The following is a 23,382-nucleotide window of genomic DNA, read 5'->3' as shown; positions in this document are numbered from 1 at the left end:
GGCAGCGATGGGAGTGCCGCAGCGACAGGCCAAGGAACACCAGAGCTTGCCGGCACCCACTGGAAGCTGGGAGAGGCAAGGAAGGATTCTCCCAGGGAGCCTCTGGAAAGAGCGTGCCCCTGCTGACACGTGCTCTTGGGCTTCTGCTCTTCCGAACTGTGAGAGGACACACTTCTCTTATTTTAAGCCACCCAGTTTGTGGCACTTCTGTTACAGCAGCCATAGGAAAGGAATATACCGGCTAACGGGCTGGGACAGAGGGTGTCGAAAGTGTATAAATCGTGTCCCATTAGCCTCACATCCAGTCTTTGAAAAGTCGAGGAGAAGGGCTTCCCTGGTGGCGCAGTGGTTGGGAGTCCGCCTGCCGGTGCGGGGGACGCGGGTTCGGGCCCTGGTCCGGGAGGATCCCACATGCCGCGGAGCAACTAAGCCCATGTGCCACAACTACTGATTCTGTGCTCTGGAGCCCGCGGGCCACGGCTGCTGAGTCCGCGTGCCGCAGCTGCTGAGGCCCGCGTGCCTGGAGCCTATGCTCCGCGGCGAGAGAGGCCACCGCAATGAGAAGCTGGAGCACCATAACCAAGAGTGGCCCCCGCTCGCCGCGGCTGGGGAGGGCCCGCGCGCAGCGGGGAGGACCCAATGCAGACAAAAATAAATAAATAAAATAAATTAAAAAAAAAAAAAAAAAGTCGAGGAGAAGCATGACCACCGGCTTCCTCTTTCCTCCTGTGGCCCCCGGGTGGCTCTCCTCCCAAGATTGTGGGCACTGGTCCCATGACCCTGAGGATAGAATCATAGCAAAGAGGCATCGGGTAATTTACACATAGACGGTGCAACTCCACTGCACTGATGGGGAAACTGAGGCCCAGAGGGGGCAGGTCTCAGCTCAAGATTAAAGAGAAGTTAGAAGCAGAGCCTAATTCTCTGGGCCCCTGCACCAATGTTTTACTTGCTTTGAAGCTTGAAGGTCTTGGAGGAAGGGAGTGACTATTACACTGGAGTTTAAAGAAATGCAGCTTGAAGGTGTCTGTGGAAGGGACTAATGTGTACCCCCTAAGGATGCCCTGGGCCCTGGAAGGGGCTGCTACACCACCACCAAGCCTGACTTTCATGGTGGGGAAGGCGGGGTCGTGGTGTCAGGAGAGGAAAAGTTCCCTGCTTCTTGAGGTGGGCCTACTTCCTGGGGCAAATGCAGACGCTCTAGTGTCCCACCACAGGCTGGAGAGGGTGGGCAGGGCGGTGGAGGGGGGCAGCTGGACGGAGGGAAGAAGGGAGCTGTGTGTACACTCAGGGGAGAGGAAGAGAGTGGGGAGCAAAACCAGGAGAAAGGCCAAGCAAAGAGAAGGCTGCCATTGTACAGGCGGGACAGCTGCACGGGCGCCCGGAGGCATCGTCCCAGGAAGAGTCTAAGTCCCTTCTCCTCTGTGCAGGCAGAAGGGCCAAGGAGAAAGAGGAGGAGAGGCTGACACGGCGGGACTGGGGGCGGGGAGGAGAGAAACGGGAGAGGAGAAAGGAGCACAGACAAGATGGGGGAGGGTCGGGGGCGCTGCCAGTTCTGGACAGAATACAGATTCATCCACTCATCCTGCAACCATTCAATGAGCAGCTACTACGGGGCAGGCCCCCTTCCAGTACAGGGATACTGGAGAGGCCAGACTACATATCTCTGCTTCCATGGAGCTGACATTTTAGAAGGGAGACAACCAACAAGATACGTGGCAAAGTGTATCATCCGCGGTGAAAGGGCCAGGGAGGCGGATAAAGCAGGAACCAGGGCAGGGAGAACCAGAGGGGGCAGGGGATGTAACTTAACATGGGAAGTTGGACAGACAACATTCAAATGTATGTTATGTGGCAACAAGGGCTCCGACGTAAGAAAGCAGGGTGAGGGGAAAAAGGGGGAAGGGGAGCTTCCTTCGGATGGACAGTCAAGGAGGGCTTCCCGGAGGAGGTGGTATTTGAACAAAGGTCTGAGGAAAGTGAGGGATGGCCATGCAGAGGTGAGAGGAAGAAGTCTCCAGGAAAGGAAAGAGTAAGTGCCGAGGCCCTGAGATGGGAACGGGCCAGGAGTTACTGGAGGGTTTGAGGAACAGGAAAGAGGGGAGTGACTAAGGTGGAGGTCAAGAGGTGAGGGACAGGGGGGCAGATCATTAGGACCCTGAGGTGACTGTGGGAGCCTCTACCCTGAGTGAGGGGGGACTCTTAGGAGGGCTGTGGGCAGAGGAGAAACAGGATCTGACGTAGGTTGACAGCATCCTTCTGGCTGCTGTGGTGAGAACAGACCCTAGCGGGGTGAGGGCGGAGGCAGGGAGGCCCGAGACGAGGAAGCTGGGGGCAGCCCAGGCGAGAGATGATGGAGGTTTACATAAGGATGGTGGCACCAGAGAGGGTTCTGGTATATTTTGTTTTTCTTGTTTGTTTTGGTTTTTTTTTTGCGGTATGTGGGCCTCTCACTGCTGTGGCCTCTCCTGTTGTGGAGCACAGGCTCCAGACGCGCAGGCTCAGTGGCCATGGCTCACGGGCCCAGCCGCTCCGCGGCATGTGGGATCTTCCTGGATCGGGGCACGAACCCGCGTCCCCTGCATCGGCAGGTGGACTCTCAACCACTGTGCCACCAGGGAAGCCCTCTGGTATATTTTGAAGGGAGAGTTGATGGGGTTTGCTGATGGACTGAATGTAGAGTGTGAAAGGGAGAAAAAAAAACCAAACAAGAATAACACTAAGGTTTTGGTCTGAGCAGCTGGGACACTGGAAGTGCCAAGGGGAAGACCGCGAGAGGCGCCTGGGCGGGGGAGGGACAGGGTCAGGAAGTCAGTTTGGACATGCCAGGTTCGAAATGCCAGGGAGACATCCAAAGGCAGATGATGAGGCAGCTGGAGGCTGGTGTGTGGGTTTCAGGGCAAGAGGCTAAAAGCAGATCAAAAGCAAGTGGTGGAAAGAGGGAGGGGTGAGGATTACTTCATAGGAAAACACCAGCTCTAACGTCTTTGTGGTCCTAAAACCACTTTGGGGAAAAAATAAGTCACACACACACGTGCGCAAACACACACACACGCGCACCCCTTTACACGCCAGCAGCAAACCTTTGTCAGGGATGCCCAAATGCTAAGCAGATTCCTTTCCATCCTCCTACATCAGGGGGATACCCCAGCCTCCACCAACGCCCCAGGCATCCTGCCACAGGAGGTGTCATGGCACAGAGTAAGGGTGGCTTACAAGTAAGGGTGGCTGCCCAACGTTGACAGTCAAGTAGTCTAGGTCCTCAGCTGACCTCTCCTCCCCAGCTTTGTAGGAGGAGAAGAGTGAAAATAATTGGGGTGCTCAGGGCCTGATTTCAAAACAGCTGTGACTTGGGAGCCCTGGCACACCTGGGGCCTGTAATGAGGGGCATGCTCCCCTCCTCCCATGGTGCATTCTAGAACACGATGAGGGAAAGGCAGGAGGCTCACCCCCAGTGCTCACATCTCTACAAAAGTCTGCACCAGATGGCAGGAGCTAGGTGGGGAAACAGCTTCCGAACTGCCAGACTCAGACGGCAACGTGGAATGAAACAGCAGTACCCTAACGAGAAGAAAATGGGTACTCCTGTCTAACTCATCAGGAAGGGCCGGAAGAGGTGTATTTTTTTCCCCCTTTGGTGGTGGATGTTTTGCCCACGGCAAGGTAGTGGACATTTGTGAATGTCCCTGTAGTATGTGTTTCTTCTTTATCCTTTCCAACAGCTCTTGATTTCTATTTGGGAACCCAGGTGCTGGGGGAAAATGACTCCCCCAGCTGCCCCAGGAACAGGTGACATGGGCTAAGCTAATTGGCACAGACAGTCTGCTCTCCGTGGTGATTGGTTCAGGGGTTGGCATGTGACTCAGGCTGGTCCAGTCAGAAAGACTCTCACCACTGGGGCATTCTGGGAAAAAACCCTGCGGAATGCTAAGGTAGCATAGAAAGGAAGAGGCATGGGGTCCGTCCCGGTCATCCTCCTGAGACCTCAGGCCTTATGATAAAATCGTGACACGGTCGAACCACACAATGTGTCTCTGTATAAAGCTTGCCTGTATCTTTTTGGTTTAGGGAGCAAAGAATTCAATCTCTTGTCAAAACCACTTGGGAGGGCTTCCCTGGTGGCGCAGTGGTTGAGAGTCTGCCTGCCGATGCAGGGCACGCGGGTTCGTGCCCCGGTCCGGGAGGATCCCACATGCCGCGGAGCGGCTGGGCCCGTGAGCCATGGCCGCTGAGCCTGCGCGTCCGGAGCCTGTGCTCCGCAACGGGAGAGGCCACAGCCGTGAGAGGCCCGCGTACTGCAAAAAAAAAAAAAAAAAAAAAAAACCACTTGGGAACTGGGGCTTCTGTCAATTGGATCTGAAGGTTATCTACCAGCCACGAGCATCACCAAGAAATACCCTCTCCTTGCGTAAGCAGAACTACACATCACCTCCTCAGAACTGAGGGGTGCAGAACCAGAGAACTGCTGAATGGAAAGAGATGCCTGTTTTCAGCTTTGCCAGAAACTGACAAATTGCCCTTCAAAGCAGAGGTGCTAATGCACATTCCCACTGCTGGTCTTCCTGTTTTCTCACATCCTCACCATCATTTGGTGTGACAGGACCTCTGAATATTTGCTGTGGTGATGGGCGAGAGGTGACAGTGCACTGTTGGCTGAATCTGCATTTCACTAATTACCGGAGAGGCTGAGCACAGGCTGCTACCTGTTGATCTGTGGGTACAACTTACTTTCATCACATGACGCACATGTCACATGTTGTGACATTCATCTGAACGCTGGTCTGGGGTAGGTTGTGCAGTGCTGTGTCTGTCATTGCTAATGTTTCTTAAGTGCTTACTAGGTATCACTGTTCTAACCTATTTAATCCTCAGAAAACCCGACGAGCTAAGTAACATTATTATTCCTAGGTGAAGTAACCAAGGCATGGAAGTTAAATAACTTGTTCAAATTCACTCAGCTAGTAAGTGGTGGAGCCCAGATTTGAACCCAGTCAGAGTCCTTGCTCTCAACTGCTTTGCAAAGACCTGGAAGCATCTCATTCCACGGATGATATAACTTTAACTCGTGGGTATATAAGGGAGCACAGTAAGGGCAGCTGAAGTGTGCTCAAAGATGGCTAAGCACATTTTGTAAAAACGTAGGATACAATTTATCCTTTCAAGGGTATTTATATTTGAGATCTGAGTCCCTGAAGTGAGAGGAAGCCAACACACAGAAATACCCATGAACAAATTGATATTTATCCTGCTTAAACTTAGCACCTCTCACTTCATCCTTTGTCAATCTCTACTGCAAACACAGGGAAGCACAGAGCAAGATGATGGCAAAATGAAATGGCAAATCTTATGAAAGATGCAAGGTTTTGTGAAATTAATTAAAGTGATGCGGGAGGACAGCTTAAAGCATGTGCAAATCCACTGACAAACAATAATCTGGTCTATGAGATAACTGAAGAAGAGACCACTGAAAATGATGATGAGGGAATCAGCACTTCACAGGGAAGATTCAGATGTCAAAGGATTAAGAGAGGCTCTTAGGAAAACTGATCAAATCCTCAAATATGTTTGCAAAAATGACCCTTTACGATTTTGCTGTGAAAACTGAAGGTGAAGTAAAGGATATCATATTGTGCTATCATTTAAATTTGTTGAACAAGTTATCCCCCCCACTGCCTTTAACTGACATTTCATCAATTCATTTGATTAAAGAATCAATCCATTTGGCACAATTATAACCTAACCTTTGTTAAATACTATTAGAATATAACACAGAATAAAGTTATTTTCAAAACTGTGTAGTTTCACTTTTTTAAAGATAAAATACCTAATTAAATACATTAAAAGCACTATTTACATGAACTGCTGGTCCACTTAAGGAACAGTTTTCTGGTTCCAGTCTTCCACAGTTCCAGCTAACCTCCTGTATTCAAAAGGGTATCACATACACAAACGGACTAAGAACCATTATTGAGGTTGTGACTTTAATCTTCCCTCAGTATCCATTTCTTCTTCTCCCAGAGTAATAGAATTTTTAGCTGGGCAAATAGCCACCCAGAATAAAGACTACATTCCCTAGTTTCCTCTGCAATCATGTGTGCTCATGGGACTTGTTTCTCATCAGTGGGAAATAAGGAGAAATAGAAAGCAGTTGAGTCTCTGACCAATTTAAGAACACCTAAACATATAATGCAAATATTAATAGACCCAAAGGGAGAAATAGACAGCAATAGAATAATAGTAGGGGACTTTATTACTCCACTTTCATCAATGGATAGATCATCCAGATAGAAAATCTATAAGGAAACATAGGTCTTAAACTATACGTTGATCAGATAGACTTAGCACACAGGTACAGAACATTCCATCCAAAAGCAACAGAATATACATTCTTTACAAGTGCACATGAAATATTCTCCAGGATAGATCATATGTTAGGCCACAAAACAAGTCTTAATAAATTTAAGAAAAAAATCATATCAAGCATCTTTTCCAACTACAACAGTATGAAACTAGAAATCAATTACAAGAAGAAAACTGGAAAATTCACAGATACGTGGAGATTAACAACATGCTACTGGACAACCAATTGGTCAAAGAAATCAAAAGAGAAAAAAAAAAACTTGAGGCAAATGAAAATGGAAATACAACACACCAAAACATATGGGACACAGCAAAAGAAGTTCTAACAGGGAAGTTCCTTGCGACAAATGCCTACATCAAGAAACAAGAAAAATCTCAAATAAATAACCTAATATTACACTTCAAGGAACCAGAAAAAGAACAAAGCCCAAAGTTAGTAGAAGGAAAAAAAATAATAGAGATCAGAGCAGAAATAAATGAAATACAGAGACTAAAAAGACAATGGAAAAGATCAATGAAACTACAAACTGGTTCTTTGAAAAGATAAACAAAATTGATAAACGTTTAGCTAGACTCAACCAGGAAAAAAAGGGAGAGGACTCAAATAAATAAAATCAGAAATAAAAAGGGAGATGTTACAACTGATACCACAGAAATACAGAGGATCATAAGAGACTACTACGAACAATTATATGCCAATAAATTTGACAAGCTAGAGAAATGGATAAATTCCTAAAAACATACAACCTACCAACACTGACTGATGAAGAAAGAGAAAATAGGAACAGACCAATTACTAGAAAGAAGACTGAATCAATAATCAAAAACTTCCCCAAATATAAATGTCCAGTACTAGACAGCTTTACAGGTGCCTTCTATCAAAAATTCTAAGAAGAATTAATATCAATCCTTCCCAAACTCTTCCAAAAAATAGAACAGGAGGGAATACCTCCATACTCATCTTATGAGGTCAGCATTACCCTGATACCAAAACCAGCCAAGGACACCACAAGTAAAGAAAATTATAGGTCAATATCTCTGATGAACACAGAATGCAAAAATCTTCAACAAAATATTGGCAGACTGAATTCAACAATACAGTAAAAGGATCATATACCATGTTCAGATAGGATTTATTCTAGGAATGCAAGGATGGTTCACCATCCCCCAATCAATCAATGTATATAGCACATTAAAAAAATGAAAGATAAAAATCATCTCAACAGATTCAGAAAAAGCCTTTGACAAAATTCAACATCCATTTATGAGGAAAACTCTCAAAAAAGTGACTAGAGGGAACATACCTCAACATAATAAAAGGCCATACATGACAAGCCCATAGCTAACATCATATTCAAGTGATAAGCTGAAAACTTTTCCTCTAAAATCAGGAACAAGACAAGGGTGCCCACTCTCAACACTTTCATTTGACATAGTATTGGAAGTCCTAGCCAGAGCAATTAGGCAAGAAAAAGAAAGAAAAAGCATCCAAATCATAAAGGAAGAAGTAAAACTGTATTTGCAGGTGACATGACATTATACATAGAAAACCCTAAAGACTCCACCAAAAAACTGTTAGAACTAATAAATTAATTCAGTAAAGCTGCAGGATACAAAATCAATACACAAAAATCTGTTGTGTTTTTATACACTAAAAACAAACTACCAGGAAGATAAATTAAGAAAACAGTCCCATGTACAACTGCATCAAAAAGAATAAAATATCTGGAATAAACTTAACGAAGGTAGTGAAAGACTTGTACACTGAAAACATTAATTAATGAAAGAAATAGAAGAAGACACAAATAAATGGAAAGGTATTCCATGCTCATGGACTGGAAGAATTAATACTGTTAAAATGTCCATACTATCCAAAGCAATCTACAGATTCAGTGCAATCCCTATGAAATTTCCAATGGCATTTTTCACAAAAACAGAAAAAACAATCCTAAAGTTTGTATGGAACCACAAAAGACCTCAGAGAGCCAAAGCAATCTTGAGAACGAAGAACAAGGCTGGAGGCATCATGCTCCCTGATTTCAAACTGTATTACAAAGCAGTAGTAATCAAAACATTATGGTGTTGGCATAAAAACAGACATAGATCAATGAAACAGAATAGAGAGCCCAGAAATAAACCCACACATATATGGTCAATTAATTTATGACAGAGGAGCTAAGAATGTATGATGGGGAAAGGACAGTCTCTTTAATAAATGGAACTGGGAAAACTGGACAGCCACATGTGAAAGAATTAAACTGAACCACTATCTTACACCATAGACAAAGATTAACTCAAAACAGATTAAAGACTTGAACATAAGACCTGAAATCATCATTTGACATGGATCTTGGCAATGATTTTTTTTGGATTTGACACCAAAAACAAAGGCAATAAAAGCAAAAGGAAATAAATGGGATGACTAAAAAGCTTCTGCACAGTAAAGGAACATTGTGCACAACGAAACGAAAAGAAAACCTACCGAATGAGAGAAAATATTTGCAGCTCATACATCTGATAAGAAATTAATTTCCAAAATATACAAAAAACTGATGCAACTCAATAGAAAAAACCCAAACAATCCAATTTAAGAAATGGGCCACAGATCTGCATAGGCATTTTTCCAAAGAAGATATACAGATGGTCAACAGGTACATCAAAAGATGCTTCACATCATTAATTATCAGGGAGATGCAAATCAAAACCACAATGAGGGCTTCCCTGGTAGCACAGTGGTTGAGAGTCCGCCTGCTGATGCAGGGGACACGGGTTCGTGCCCCAGTCCGGGAAGATCCCACATGCCACGGAGCGGCTGGGCCCGTGAGCCATGGCCACTGAGCCTGCGCGTCTGGAGCCTGTGCTCTGCAACGGGAGAGGCCACAACAGTGAGAGGCCCGCATACCGCAAAAACAAACAAACATAAAAAACACAATGAGATACCACCTCACACCTGTTAGAATGCCTATTATCAAAAAGGCAAAGAATAACAATGTTGGCAAAGATTTAGAGAAAAGGAAACACTTGTTCACTGTTGGTGGGAATGTAAATTGGTATAGCCATTATGGAAAACAGTATGGAGGTTCCTCAAAGATTAAAAATAAAACTACTGTATGATCCCGTAATTCCACCTCTGAGTATCTATCTGAAGAAAATGAAAACACTAACTTGAAAAGATATCGGCACCTCCATGTTAATTGCAGCTTTATTTACAATAGCCAAGATATGGAAACAACCTAAGTGTCCTCAATGGATGCAAGAATAAAGAAAATGTGGTATACACACACTGGACTACTATTCAGCCATGAAAAAGAAGGAAATCTTGCCATGTGCAACAACATGGATGGACCTTGACGGTATCATGTTAAGTGAAATAAGTCAGACAGAGAAAGACAATTACCATATGATATCACTTATATATGGAATCTAAAACAAAGTCGAGCTCATAGATACAAAGAACAGATTGGTGGTTGCCAGAGGTGGGAGGTAGCGGGTGGGTGAAATGAGTGAAGAGGGTCAAAAGGTACAAACTTCCAGTTATGAAATAAATAAGTCATGGGGCTATAATAATGTACAGCATAGTGACTACAGTTAATAATATTATGCTGTATATTTAAAAGTTGCTGAGAGAGTAGATCTTAAAAATTCTCATCACACACACACAGACCTTTGTAACTATGTATGATGACAGATGTTGACTAGACCTACTGTGGTTATCCTTTTGCAATATATACAAATATTGACTCATCATGTCATACATCTGAAACTACTATAATGTTATATGCCAATTATGCCTCAGAAAAAAAAAAAGAAAAGAAAATGGTTGAGTCTCTGAGCAATTCATGGGCAGGCCCATCAAAGCAGCACAGACTTTTAGTTGAGAGAGTAATAAATGACTGCTGTCTTGGGTCTCTCACACACAGCCAAAAAACTTAAATCCAATTCAATCAGTTGCCCTAGACACTCATGAGAATGCAGGGCTGAATGTGTCCAAAGACCTGGTAAGAACAGTTGACCACTCTTCCCTGGGGAGCTAAAAAGTTATTATTCTAATATGAGTCTAATTATTCTAATATGAGTCATACAAATCAAGTTAATCTAAAAGGGATTTTGAATTCATTATAGTTTTCTGTTATTTTTCTCAATCAACCTACAATGAGCAGCAAAACTGGTCATGTTTTCACTTTAAGCAGTGGCTTAATATAAAACTCAAATTTCCATTGACAGATGAATGGATAAAGAAGGTGTGGTGTGTGTGTATATATATATACACACACACACACACATACACAATGGAATATTACTCAGCCATAAAAGAGAATGAAATAAAACTCAAACCTGAGCTTCCTAACTACCAGGGCAAAAAGGGAAAGTATACAGGGTACACAGCTCTTGTTCTTTAATGACAAGAGCACATAAGTTCATCACAGTAAACAGACATTTTCAGGGTCCTGAGTTCTCAAAGTCAAGTTAGAACAGAGTTCCTTGTAGAGAGGGCCATTCTAAACATAACAAATAAAATTCTCAGGGACAGTTTTACAAAAAACATAAATGTCCTATGTATGGCAATTTATACTTGGCATTACACTCCCAGTCTTCACTGAGGGTATAATCGTTAAGCATAGTTGGATGAAAGCAGTTCTTTGGGGAAAGCACTTTTTGGTGATTTGTTTAAATTCAAGGACAAAGTTTGAAGAAATCAATTTTGAAGAAATGTTAAATCCTGAGAGATGGCTCCTTCCCTTGTGCCAGCTATATGATTCTGAAACACCAGGCTTTGGCCCCTATCGTAAGCCCCTAAGATATTGCAGGATATAGGTTTCCTTTCAATTTGATGGATGTAACAACACCCATACTCCCTTTGAAGTCCTACGGTCTTGGTTTCCATTTTGATTATGCCACAAGCACCTGCTTTTATGACTATGAGCAAGTCTCTTTTCTGGGCTGCAGTTGCCCTAGCTGTCAAATGTGGGGGGTTGATGAGTACACTTTTAGGGTCCTTACTGTTCCTTTGGCATCCAAAGCTAAAGGTGTCTACACAGACCTTTCAGCTAGAGGTTCTAAAAGTGGGTCTCACAGCCCTCAGACATGTTTTCTTTGTGGGTCCACACTGTATATTAACAAAACAAAACAAAACAAACTGAGTTTTGCCAATATTTTTTAAAATCAGCAGATTTTGGCCAAGAACTCAGATTAGAAATATTTGAAGGTTGGCAACCCCGAGCACGAATGGCTATAATTACCTGGACCTGAGTGGCAGATGGCCCTTTCAGTAGGTGCCCTGGTCTGTCCTGCTTCCTCCATCTATATCCAGGTCTCTGCAACCAGATGGGTGGTGGCCTGGGGTAAACTCTGACCCATGTGGCTTTCTGCAGAGATCCCGGAACCAATAGGGTTATGTGTATAGGACTGAGGCCTTCCTAGTTCTCTCAGCAGGGCCCGCTCGCTGGGTGATTCTGGCAGTGGAAACAGTGTGCAAGACGACACACCTCACCAGTGTGCTCCCCACCCCGACGTGCCCATGCCAGCCACACCATGTACATGAGGGGCAGCTGCCCATCTTCCAGGACGGCTTCAGCTCCGTGAACCCAGCTGAGGGAGGCATCCGTCCTTCTCTCATGTCACTCCTACCCAAACAAGCCCCTTGTCACTTGAACACAACTTCCCAGGGTTACAACATTCAAGCCACAGTATCTGATCTCACAACTGCCTTGGCTCCTTACCCAAGGTGAGGAGTGTTTGTTTATTTTTCTAAATTAAAGCAAGTTTAATTGAGTTTGGAGGATTTTGCAGTGGTGCTGCAGATAAGTGACTGTAATTGTGCCTTTGCCTCAGGCAACCAGCCTGGCAGGTGAGTCTTCAGAACGCACCAAAGTACCTCCTGCAGGATAAAGAGACAGGACACCTTGCTCGCTCTCCACCCAGGATGCAACTAACACTGCGGGCACCAACTGCAGGAGGGATGGAGCACCTTGGGCAGTGTAGACGATCAAGTGTAGACAAACAGTCCCTTGCCATCTGTAGAGTGGCCACAGTCCCCAAATACACTCCTCTCTATCCCCCACCCCAATGTTCTTCTTAAATAGCACAATTCACAGAGAACTCACACTCCTGCCCGAGTACTTCATGGCCTCTCTGTAGTATATTTCATATTTTAAACGGACTCACTTTTTTTAAACTCAAATTCCTTTGGAAAGGTCACTTTCTATCACTCCTGTAGGCAAATAAATCTGTATTTTTCGAACACATCTAGAAGTCAATGCACAACTTTTAAATTAAAAGAAAGTTGTTCACGCACTACAGGGACCCCTCGCAGTACAGGGACCATAGTGGGAAAGACAGTGGTCCGAGGCAGGACGCCGGGTACCACGTCGGAGGTTCCCAGCCCACTCGTGTGCCCGCCCGCAGCAGCCTGGCTCCCTCACCTGTCCGGTAGCCCGTGCTGTTGAGGTACACGGCGAAGGTGCGGCTCTCGTGCTGCGCCTGCCAGGAGGGCGAGGAGCAGTTCTCATTGTTGGTGTAGGTGTTGTGGTTGTGGACGTACTTCCCGGTGAGGATGGAGGAGCGCGAGGGGCAGCACATGGGCGTGGTCACGAAGGCGTTGATGAAGTGCGCCCCGCCCTGCTCCATGATGCGCCGTGTCTTGTTCATCACCTGCATGGAACCTGCAACCAGAGCGGAAGTGAGGTGTGGGCCGGCAGGTTTCCAGCGAGTGCGCCCCAGTCGGGCACCAAACAATCAGAGACAGGTTCTGAGTGGTCCTCAACAGGGCAGCACCCCCATCCCGGGGGAGGGGAGTGTATGTTGGAAATCTCCGGGGACAGATTGGGGGGCACCCCTGGCATTTCTGGGCAGCGGCCAGCAAGGCACTATTGGATCGTCCTGCGCAATGAGGAAGTACCCTGGGTCCCCAGTTCCACTAGACATTCACGGGGGCGGGTAGGTAAAAACCTGTTTATAAGTTATCTGAGCCTAGTAAAGAACTCTTGTCTTGCATAGAAACAGAACATCTTTTTTTTTTTGCAGGGTATTAATATATACTTTTTTTTTTTTTGGAAAGCAACCACTATGTAAACAGAAGATTATACTTTGTTTCATCTGGAACTTCCCCAAGAATTGTCCCCTCTTAACGAAATCCGATCACGTCAACCTGGCAACCCCTCCCCCCTCCACCTTCTCTCTGAATATTTCTCAGCTGACATGTTCTGCATCAGTCATAACCCACCGTTGCCGCCTTTGTCCACATGGTCCTTCCAGCTTGGAACCCACTTCCCATCTCCCGCCCCCCACTCCCCAAATCTGACCCATCAGTACAGTCGCACCTCTTCTCATTGCTCTCTGGGATCACTCTGGCTTCTGATTCCCTTGAGCTCTTATCACGCATGTATTATTAGGACTTAATGATAAACCACTAGGTATGGTGATTTCACTCATGCCTATTCTTCTTTTTTTTTTTTTTTTGTGGTACGCGGGCCTCTCACTGTTGTGGCCTCTCCCGTTGCAGAGCACAGGCTCCGGACATGCAGGCTCAGCGGCCATGGCTCACGGGCCTAGCCGCTCCGCAGCATGTGGGATCTTCCCGGACTGGGCCACGAACCCGTGTCCCCCTGCATCGGCAGGCGGACTCTCAACCACTGCGCCACCAGGGAAGCCCACTCATGCCTATTCTTGTTTCTCAATGAAGCTGTGAGCAGAGCAAGGTATAGGAAGAAAAGGAATTTGTGGGGAAACCCTACTGTGCGCTGGTGCCTGCACACTGCCTGTTCCACTGAGGGCTCCAGGAGCTCAAAGACTGTGTGCCTTGCTCAGTGCCGAATCCTCAATGCCTCTACGGTGTGCGACACACAGTAGGTACTCAGTAAATGCGTGAAGAATGGATGTGGAATCGTATACAATGGCTGGTACCCAGATACTTAGTAGGTTTAACAGAAATATTCAATGGAAATCCTTTTTCTTTTCCTTCTAAGGCCATCCTCTGTTTTTTTCTTTTCCTTGCAGTTCTTAGGGTCTATAGTGGGTTGAATGATGGCCCACCCTCCAAAGATAAGCCCCTGTCCCAAGTCCTGGCACCTGCGAATAGCACCTAATTTGGCCAAGGGTCTTCACAGAGGTACTAAAGGATCCTGGGGTGACATCATTGTGGATTACCTGGGTGGGCCCTAAATCCAATGACAAGTGTCCTTCCAAGAGACAGAAGGAAGAAGACACACAGACACGGAGGGGAAGGCCATGTGAAGACGGAGGCAGAGACTGGAGGGATGCTGCCACAAGCCAAGGAACTCCTTGGGCCTCCAGGAGCTGGGTGAACTGAGCAGGAGTCACCCCTGAGCCTTTGGAGGGATCAGAGCCCTGCCAACACCTGAATTTCAGACTTCTGTCTCCACAGTTGTGAGGGAGCAAACTTCTGTTGTTTTAAGCCACCCGGTTTATGGCAATTTGTTAGGACAGCAGTAGGAAACCAATCCAGGGTCTACCAGGCATTTGAAGTTCTTGCCAGGGAGCTGCTGATCCCAGTCACCAACTAGGTCACCCCCTAGTGACCTGAAAACAACAAATCAGACCCACCTTGGCACTCTGTCCCTAAAGGCTAAGAGTGAAATGGAGATTTACATGATTCTTTTATCCCATCTTTCCACCAAACAGGGAAGGAAACAGCTAGAGCTTCCCTGAGGCAAACATAGATCATATTTCTTCACTGCTCAAACCACCTGGCAGCTTCCCATCACACTCAGAAGAAAACCCCAATTCCTTACTGTGGCCTAAGACTCTTCCAGACCGGCCCTCCCTGCCAACCCGCCTCCCGTGTTTCTTTGACCTCATCTCTTCCCTCCCCCTTGCTCACCTGGCTACACTGGCTTCTTCTTTGTTTCTCAAGGGCTCCAAGCTCATCCCTGCCTCAGGATCTTTGCACTTGCTCCTGCCTCTGCCTGGGACTCCCTCTCTGAGACTTCACCTTGCTGGCTTGTCCCATTACTCAGATCTCAACTTAGAGCTCACCTCCTCAACAAGGCCTGGCCGACCTCCCCATCAGAAAGAGCGCCCTGTTTACTTGCTATCACACCAATGTATGTTTCTTCTTAGCATTTCTGTCCTTCTGAAACGGTCTTCTTTACAAGTTCACTTGTTTATGATCTGCCTTTGCTTCTGGACTGAGAGCTCTGGGTGATCCCGGGCACTGTCCGTCCACCCTACCCCCAGGAATATATAGATGATGCTCTGTAACATCTCACTGAACAACTGAAGGAAACAGAGCAAAGCCTGCCCTTTGGAGCCCCGTGCTGAGGCAGTTTTATAAGGGACGCCCACCGGGAGCCAGCTGTGTTCCCCGAGGCTCTTGGCCGAGGTCAGCCCAGCGGATAGAGGAAAGAACCGGCTTTTTGTCTCAACAGGAATCGTCAGGCCTGGAACTACATGAACATCTCTTGTCAAGGTCACATGCCCTCCCGAGAAGTCCCAAGGGTCCCATCTGTAACTGGTGGCCATTATAGGGTTTCTACCAGGTGTGAAGTCTCCCTCTGGAGGGGATGGAGGAGGTGAGCTTTCCAAGGCCTCCCTCCACCAGCTGGTGCGAACTCGCCAGAACCTACAGAGGGAGCGGGCCATGGCCTCAGGGTCCAGCAGAGCCGTGGGTCCCACTGGTGCTGGGGTGCATCCTTCCAGCCTCCTTCAGGTTATCCATCAAAGGTCACACATCTGATTCCACTTATATGTGGAATCTAGAAAAATGGTACAGATGAACCTATTTGCAGGGCAGAAATAGACACGCAGATGTAGAGAATGGACGGGTGGACACAGAGGCGGAAGGGGAGGGTGGATGTACTGGGATGTTAGGATCTACATATATATGCTACCATGTATAAAATAGATAGCTAGCGGGAACCTGCTGCATAGCCCAGGGAGCTCAGCTCGGGCTCTGTGATGATGTAGATGGGTGGGATGGGGGTGGGGTGGGAGGGAGGTCCAAGAGGGAGGGGATATATGAATACATAGAGCTGATTCTCTTTGTTGTACAGCAGAAATGAACACAACATCATGAAGCAATTATACTCCAATAAAAAAAAAGTCACATATCTGAGAGGCCTTCCCTGGCCTCACACTGAAACTGCCACCCCTCCTTCTAGCACCCCTACACCCCCTCCCTGCTTCACTTGCTCCCCAGTGCTTACTGCCCTCGGACAGTTCTCTTATTTGCATGTTGCCCACTGTTCCCACCGGACAGCTCCACGGGGGCAGGGATCTAGGCCTACTTTGTTCACTGTTGTCCTCCCAAGCCCAGAACAGTGCCTGGCACATAGTGACTGCTCAACAAATATCTGCTAACTTAACAACACAAAATTATCTCACTCTTTGCGTTTCCATATAATTCAGGAGCCCAAGCTGGTTTGTGTCCATGATGGGCACGTGCGTGAGTGTGTCTGTGTCGTGTGCAGTGGATTTAAAAAACGTGACTTTAAAAAGCACCAGATGGGGGCTTCCCTGGTGGTGCAGTGGTTGAGAGCCCGCCTGCTGATGCGGGGGACACGGGTTCGAGCCCTGGTCTGGGAGGATCCCACATGCTGCGAAGCATCTGAGCCTGCGCCACGACTACTGAGCCTGCGCATCTGGAGCCTGTGCTTAGCAACGGGAAAGGCCGTGACGGTGAGAGGCCCGCACACCGCGATGAATAGTGGCCCCTGCTCACCACAACTAAAAAAAAAAAAAAAAAAAAAAAGCACCAGATGATGTGCACTCTACTGTGCCACACTCCCCAGCCCTCCCTATAGTCTTACACCAACTTTGCCCATTCACATTACCTGCCTGGTCCCTGGAGGCCCTGGTTTGGCAACTCTTAATATAACTTAGCTGTTGAGACAGCTCCGACTTGTCCTTGGGGTGGGTAGAGGGCAGTGTTCCACGTCAATAACAACCATTATCATTAATGTGGTGACTGTCACTGGCTGAATGTTTGCTGTATGCGCCGTGCTGGGCACACAATGTGCATCATGTTACTTAATCCTCCCAACAAACCATTTAACAGAAACCTCTGGCATTCCTATACACTAATGATGAAAAATCTGAAAATGAAATCAAGAAAACACTCCCATTTACCATTGCAACAAAAAGAATAAACTATCTAGGAATAAACCTACCTAAGGAGACAAAAGACCTGTCTGCAGAAAATTATAAGACACTGATGAAAGAAATTAAAGATGATACAAATAGATGGAGAGATATACCATGTTCTTGGATTGGAAGAATCAACATTGTGAAAATGACTCTACTACCCAAAGCAATCTAGATTCAATGCAATCCCTATCAAACTACCACTGGCATTTTTCACAGAACTAGAACAAAAAATTTCACAATTTGTATGGAAACACAAAAGACCCCGAAGAGCCAAAGCAATCTTGAGAATGAAAAACGGAGCTGGAGGAATCAGGCTCCCTGACTTCAGACTCTACTACAAAGCTACAGTAATCAAGACAGTATGGTACTGGCACAAAAACAGAAAGATAGATCAATGGAACAGGATAGAAAGCCCAGAGATAAACCCACGCACATATGGTCACCTTATCTTTGAGAAAGGAGGCAGGAATGTACGGTAGAGAAAGGACAGCCTCTTCAATAAGTGGTTCTGGGAAAACTGGACACCTACATTTAGAAGTATGAGATTAGATCACTCCCTAACACCATTTAACAGAAGAGGGAACTGAGCACAGGAGTTAAATGTGGTCACAGCCACAGAGCTGGGGAAGTGGGATGTGAGGACTCCAACCCAAGCTTGTCTGACAGCAGAGGTGGGTGCTGGGTGTCACGTTCAGGAAACGTCCAGTTTATAGCACACAGGAGGTGGTGATAATGAACCCAGGAAGGGCACAGAGGTCCCCACACACTTGGTCAACTCTCAGCTTCCATGAGGCTCAGAATCGTCCCCTGGACTATCAGGTCCCCTCATCATCCCAGAGGTGACTTTAGCTGGCACACCAGCAGTGAGACTGGCACAGGGTCACATCACCAAATGCCAGGGACCCCAGCGGTGGGAAAGTGATTCCCGTTCACTCTTTCTGATCAACTCCAGGAGAAAGTCTCGGGTGGGTGCGGTCACATGGTCACGTCCTTAACACCCTCACGCCTCCTATTTCAACAGGAAGAGCCCCGGCCACCCGGCTGGAGTTCTGGGCGGGCAGCTGTGTTAGCTTATATTGGATTGCCTGGTTTAATTTCCTTTGACTTAGGGCGAGCGATGCTAACTTCTCTCATTTAGGGCAGTGGAATCCTGTTCTTAAAAAACAATCACGTCTGTTTAAAAGAAGTAAATATTAGTACAGGTGGCAAGGCGGAAAGGTGAGGGGATGGCTGGCATCTGGCACAACCTGCAACTGTCTACCCGGTGCTGTTACTGGCTAAGAGACATCTCGGGTATACGCTGAGCTCCTCCCCTCTCCTCCAGTGACACAGGCGATGATCTTGGCTATGCCTTAGTCCCATCTTTCTGTTCCCACATCCAATCCATCAGCAAATCCTGGTGTTCTTTCTTCCAAGAACATCCAGGCTCAGAGTCCTCTCGCCTCCTCACTGGGCAGCGGTCATCCTCTTTCCTCTGAATTAGGTCAGCTGCTTCCTGCCTGGACTCCGGCTGTTTATTCCCCGAGGAGCAGCCAGAAAGCCTCCTCTCCTCAGCACTCCCCGTGGCTCCCACTTGCTCGGAGAGCAGAGTCCCCGTGGTTGTCCACAGGCCCTGCGGGATCCGGGCCCCCTTCCACACCCCGTCTCCACAGCCACGGCGGCCTCGTCTCCCCTCACACTTGCCCGCCTCACTCCCACCTCAGACCCTTTGCCCGTGCTGTTCCTCCTGCTGGGAACGCCCTTCCCCAGCACCTCCAGGGTCTGTGCCCTCACCCGCTTCTTGTCTCTACTCAAAAGGTCTCTTCTTGGGGGGAGGGGGGATATACGGGTAGGGAATTGAGAGGTACAAACTATTAGGTATAAAATAAACTACAAGGATATATTGTACAACACGGGGAAATATAGCTCACATTTTACAATTACTGTAGATGGAGTACAACCTTTAAAAATTGCGAATCACTACCTAGTATGCCTGTAACTTAATACGGAACAGCAACTATACTTCAATGAAAAGAATAAAAGTTCTCTTCTTAGTGAGGCCCGCCCTGCACACCACATCCACAATTTTACTCCCCTGCCCCTGATATTTCATCTCCTCTTCCTTGTTTTACGTTTTCAACTCTGCACCTGTTGCTCTAACAGGTTATACACTTTGGCACATTTACATATTTATCTTGCTGATCACCTCCCCTGCAGCCCTAGATATCACAGCCATGAGAGCTAGGGCCACTGACCACACCTCACAGCCCTGAAGCCTAGAACAGTGCCCGGCACATAGCAGGTGTTCAATTAGTATTTCTCGAAAGCATGAATCTAGGGCGCTCCAGGCAGAATCAAGCCTTTGCCTGCTGTTCACAGCCTGAAGAGAAAGAAGGAAGCAGCTGATAGTGAGGACTTGGCCCTGCGCAGGCTCCAGAGACTGCAGAAATGACAAAGCTGGCCGTCCACCCGACCTGTCAGACCCTTCTGGAAGGCAGGGGGCCCACCACCTGGTGAATAATTCGCCTGCAGTCAGCAGCCTCAAATGCTGCGTTGGCCAAAGGCAAACGGCCAGAGGAAGCGTTTCTTTCTTTTAATGGGCTCCAAACCAGGGTCTCAAAGCCCTTGCACCGCCATGCTCCTCATTGCAAGGCAAAGGAGTGGTGGTCCACTCTTTCCAGCAGTTCCCCGCACCTGTCTGCTCGGGGCGCTCACCCGGCCCAAATAAGCCGGCTGAAGGGAAGCTGTGTCAATCCACTGTTAAAGCATAATTTAACAGCGCCCTGAAATGACAGCCGCATCTGTGCGTAAGCAGCATGACAGGTTAAGCCTCCCCTTGGGGACCGTAACCTGTTTTATTAAAGCTGCCACGGTGACAAGGCTCGATAAATCCACATCTGGAACAGGAAAACATATGATCTCATCTCCTTGCCCAGCACAGCCCTAATGCAGATGGACAGCTCTGAGGGGAGGGAAGGGCCTGGAAGACCAGGCCACACAGAAATAAAAAGGCCAGCCAACCAAAACTTCTGTCGTCCAACACAAGCCTGGGGACACGCAGACAAAACCAGACCTGGCTTCTTTTCCGTGATCAAACCTTCCGCCCTTGCTGGGCCAGGGTGAGGTCACCCTGACACCTTCCTCGGTGACTCTAACAGACTGCGGAGGCCTCAGCGCCACCCTGATGATGGTGACTTAAATTCTGGTGCCCAAACCACTCACCTGCCAGAAACACGGCGCTTCCTCCACACACTCACCTGCCCGTCCCCTTTCTGACTGCTTTTGCGGGGGGCTCTCAGTGTACCACCTGGGCTACTAGTTATTTGATTTGATATTTTTCTCTAATGTGACTTTAAAAAATTAAACTTTCATCTCAACCCAAGTAACTATGTGAAATTCTGGATTCGATGTGTTACTTAGATTTTTTTTTTTGGATGCATATCGAAAGAAGTTTGTAAGTAGTAAAATCAATGTTTGTCGACCTGTCACACAAGATGATTTCGTGCACGACCTGTGTCCTAAAAAGGCATTTTGGGAGATGCTGATTTAATGTGCTCTTCTAAAGGTTTGGGTCAGGGCAACTGCTATCTCTGGGGACTTAGCAGGTGCTGGGGGCTCTCAAGATTCAAAATATGACCCAGTTTTGGCCATTCCTGGGACTTAGGTGGCTCACATCTACTTTCTGTCCTAGAGCTCTGTGTCAACTAGGAGAAGATGCACCCCTACATGCCACCCCCCACAAGACAAAGTCCTGCGGCCCCCAACTTGGGTGGCATTACATAGGAGGCATTGGTTTTTATGGATAACTAAAGAGATGATGTTTTCTGATGTTTGTTTTCTTAAAATTACAGGTAAATAATTAGAGTCTGTGATGTCAGACCCTCCTTGGGAAGTAGTGGGAGATGGGACACGGTTAGCAAACCCAGGGCCTTGACTTAAATCTATGTTTAACCATCGCTTTTTCTTACCTAGACTATTGCAGAATTTTAATGGAGAAAAATATATGCAAAGCCTTTAGTTCAATGCTTGGCATACAGAAAGGACTCAAAACATGTTAGCTTTAAAAAATTTAAATTACAGTAGCTCCCAGCTATATACGGTGTAACACAGAGTTCACAAATCCAGCGCCTCCGGACAGATTCTTGTCTGCGTGTGTTGGATTTAGGTCTGCTCAGAAGTGTTTAAAAATCTGAATTAATTGCTAACTTTTATTTGGGAGATTTCACATCAATCCTGATTTCAGGCTTTGCATGAAAATACACAGATCTGGGCTTGATGGGCCCACAGGTGGGTGGATCTGAGTAGCAAAGGCTGGCTTTAGAAGGGCTCCCCTCCGGTTCTGCATGGCCCCCATCAGGGCCACTTCCCTCATCTGTGGTACCAGTCTGGCCCTGCAGGCACTGGGTTTGCAACCCGTAGCTGATTCTATTCCAGCTGAACTGACCAGCTAAGTAAGCTCGCAAAGTAACACTGTGGCCTGGAGACCCACAGAGACCAGGCTTTAAGGGAGCAAAGAGGGGGTGTGGGTTTGGGTAAAGGCTGGTACAGAGCCTTGAGCAGGACAGGCCGGGGGTGGGGGCCGTGAGCTCGGTGGGGAAGCACGTGTGTCCTATACCACCTCATGGTGCCCATCATTTAACCACACACCCCCTGCTGGGGGCGCTGCCCCTTCGGGGTACCCTTGCTCCTGATCTCTGGTGTGGCTGAGACCCCAGGTTGCCCACCAATAACTGTTTCCCCTTCTTCCTTATTAACAGGCCCTGATTTTAATCTTCAACACACCCAGCTAGGAAACTGCATTTCCCAGACTCTCTTGTAGCTTCATGTGGGAGTAGTCCTTCCTTTAACCTTCCAGATCCACTGTCTGCCTCGTTCTCCAGCCCAGGGAGCTGACCTGGGTGGGCTGTATCCACAAGTGGCTTTATACTCTGGCTTTGGACTAGGTTTGGCTAATGGGGGGCCCTGGCAGGAGATCAGCAAAAGGAAGAACTGAAGTTCGGGTATGGATTCCTCCATCTTGCTCCCTGTGGTGTCAACAGAGGGTGAGAGCTCCTACTGAATGGCCCTGTGTCATGAGTTTCCAGTAATCATTTGCTGCCCTCACCCTCTTGGTCTTGGAGTGGGGATGACCCCACTGTTACTAAGTAGCCTTGAGGGCTGCACTATCACTAGTGATTTCCCCACACTTGCTCATACCTTAGCAAAAAAGTTAAACCTTCCTTGAATAACTCAAGTTTGAATGTCTCTTGTATTTCCTGCTGAGATTGTGTGGCTAATTAAATAAGTTCTGTCTGTGTTGTAGGTGAGGTCTGGGATGCGGTTCTTAAAGGGAGCTGACTTAACTTGAAGGTCCATCCTTTTTGCCCTTCTGTTTCCTCCTCCTCCTTGCTGCCTGGAATGTGGCTGTGATAGCTGGAGCTCCAGCAGCTATTCTGAATGATGAAGGTGACCTTAAAGATGGAAGCCACACAATAAACATAGTAGAATACAAAAATAGAGAAGGAGCTTGGGTCCCTCCTAACCTTGAAGCCACCAGGCTGGCCCTGAACTGCCAACTTCCAGACGTTTTTATGTGAGTAAGAAGCAAAATTCTGTCTTGTTTAAGCCACTGTTATATTTTCTTTTACATGCAGCCAAACCTAATGCCAATACGCTTAGCTTCCAGAATTTAAGTGATCTCCTAAGGGTTGCTGAATTAAAAAAAAAAATCTTGCAGGAATGTGCTTGGCAAGTTGAACACCAGGGTGGGTCCACATGAGCCTCTCTTCTTCCTGAGATAACCTGCATCCACATGTTTTTCTAACTCCAGTGAGCAGCGGCAGGAATGTCAGGAGTTGGTATCTCAGAGAGGCTACGTTGGAAGTCACCACCGATCTGGCGTCCGGAATCTGGGCACACTATCCTGGGCTTCCAGCCATTTGGCCCCTGCAGAGTACCCAA

The 23,382-nt window shown here is 47.1% G+C and overlaps 1 protein-coding gene across 3 annotated transcripts in view; it reads right to left on the bottom strand.

Annotated features, from left to right (window-relative positions):
* Positions 1–23,382, bottom strand: part of SULF2 (sulfatase 2) — a 142,060-nt gene that overhangs the window by 80,794 nt on the left and 37,884 nt on the right. For all 3 annotated transcript variants that reach the window (XM_060079043.1, XM_060079041.1, XM_060079040.1), the window contains exon 3: positions 12,783–13,022. In XM_060079043.1, coding sequence (XP_059935026.1) covers positions 12,783–13,022 — 240 coding nt within the window. The remainder of the gene's footprint in view (positions 1–12,782; positions 13,023–23,382) is intronic.

Source organism: Mesoplodon densirostris, chromosome 16, assembly GCF_025265405.1.
Source record: "Mesoplodon densirostris isolate mMesDen1 chromosome 16, mMesDen1 primary haplotype, whole genome shotgun sequence".
Taxonomy (NCBI): domain Eukaryota; kingdom Metazoa; phylum Chordata; class Mammalia; order Artiodactyla; family Ziphiidae; genus Mesoplodon; species Mesoplodon densirostris.
This window is presented reverse-complemented; position numbering and strand designations above follow the sequence as displayed.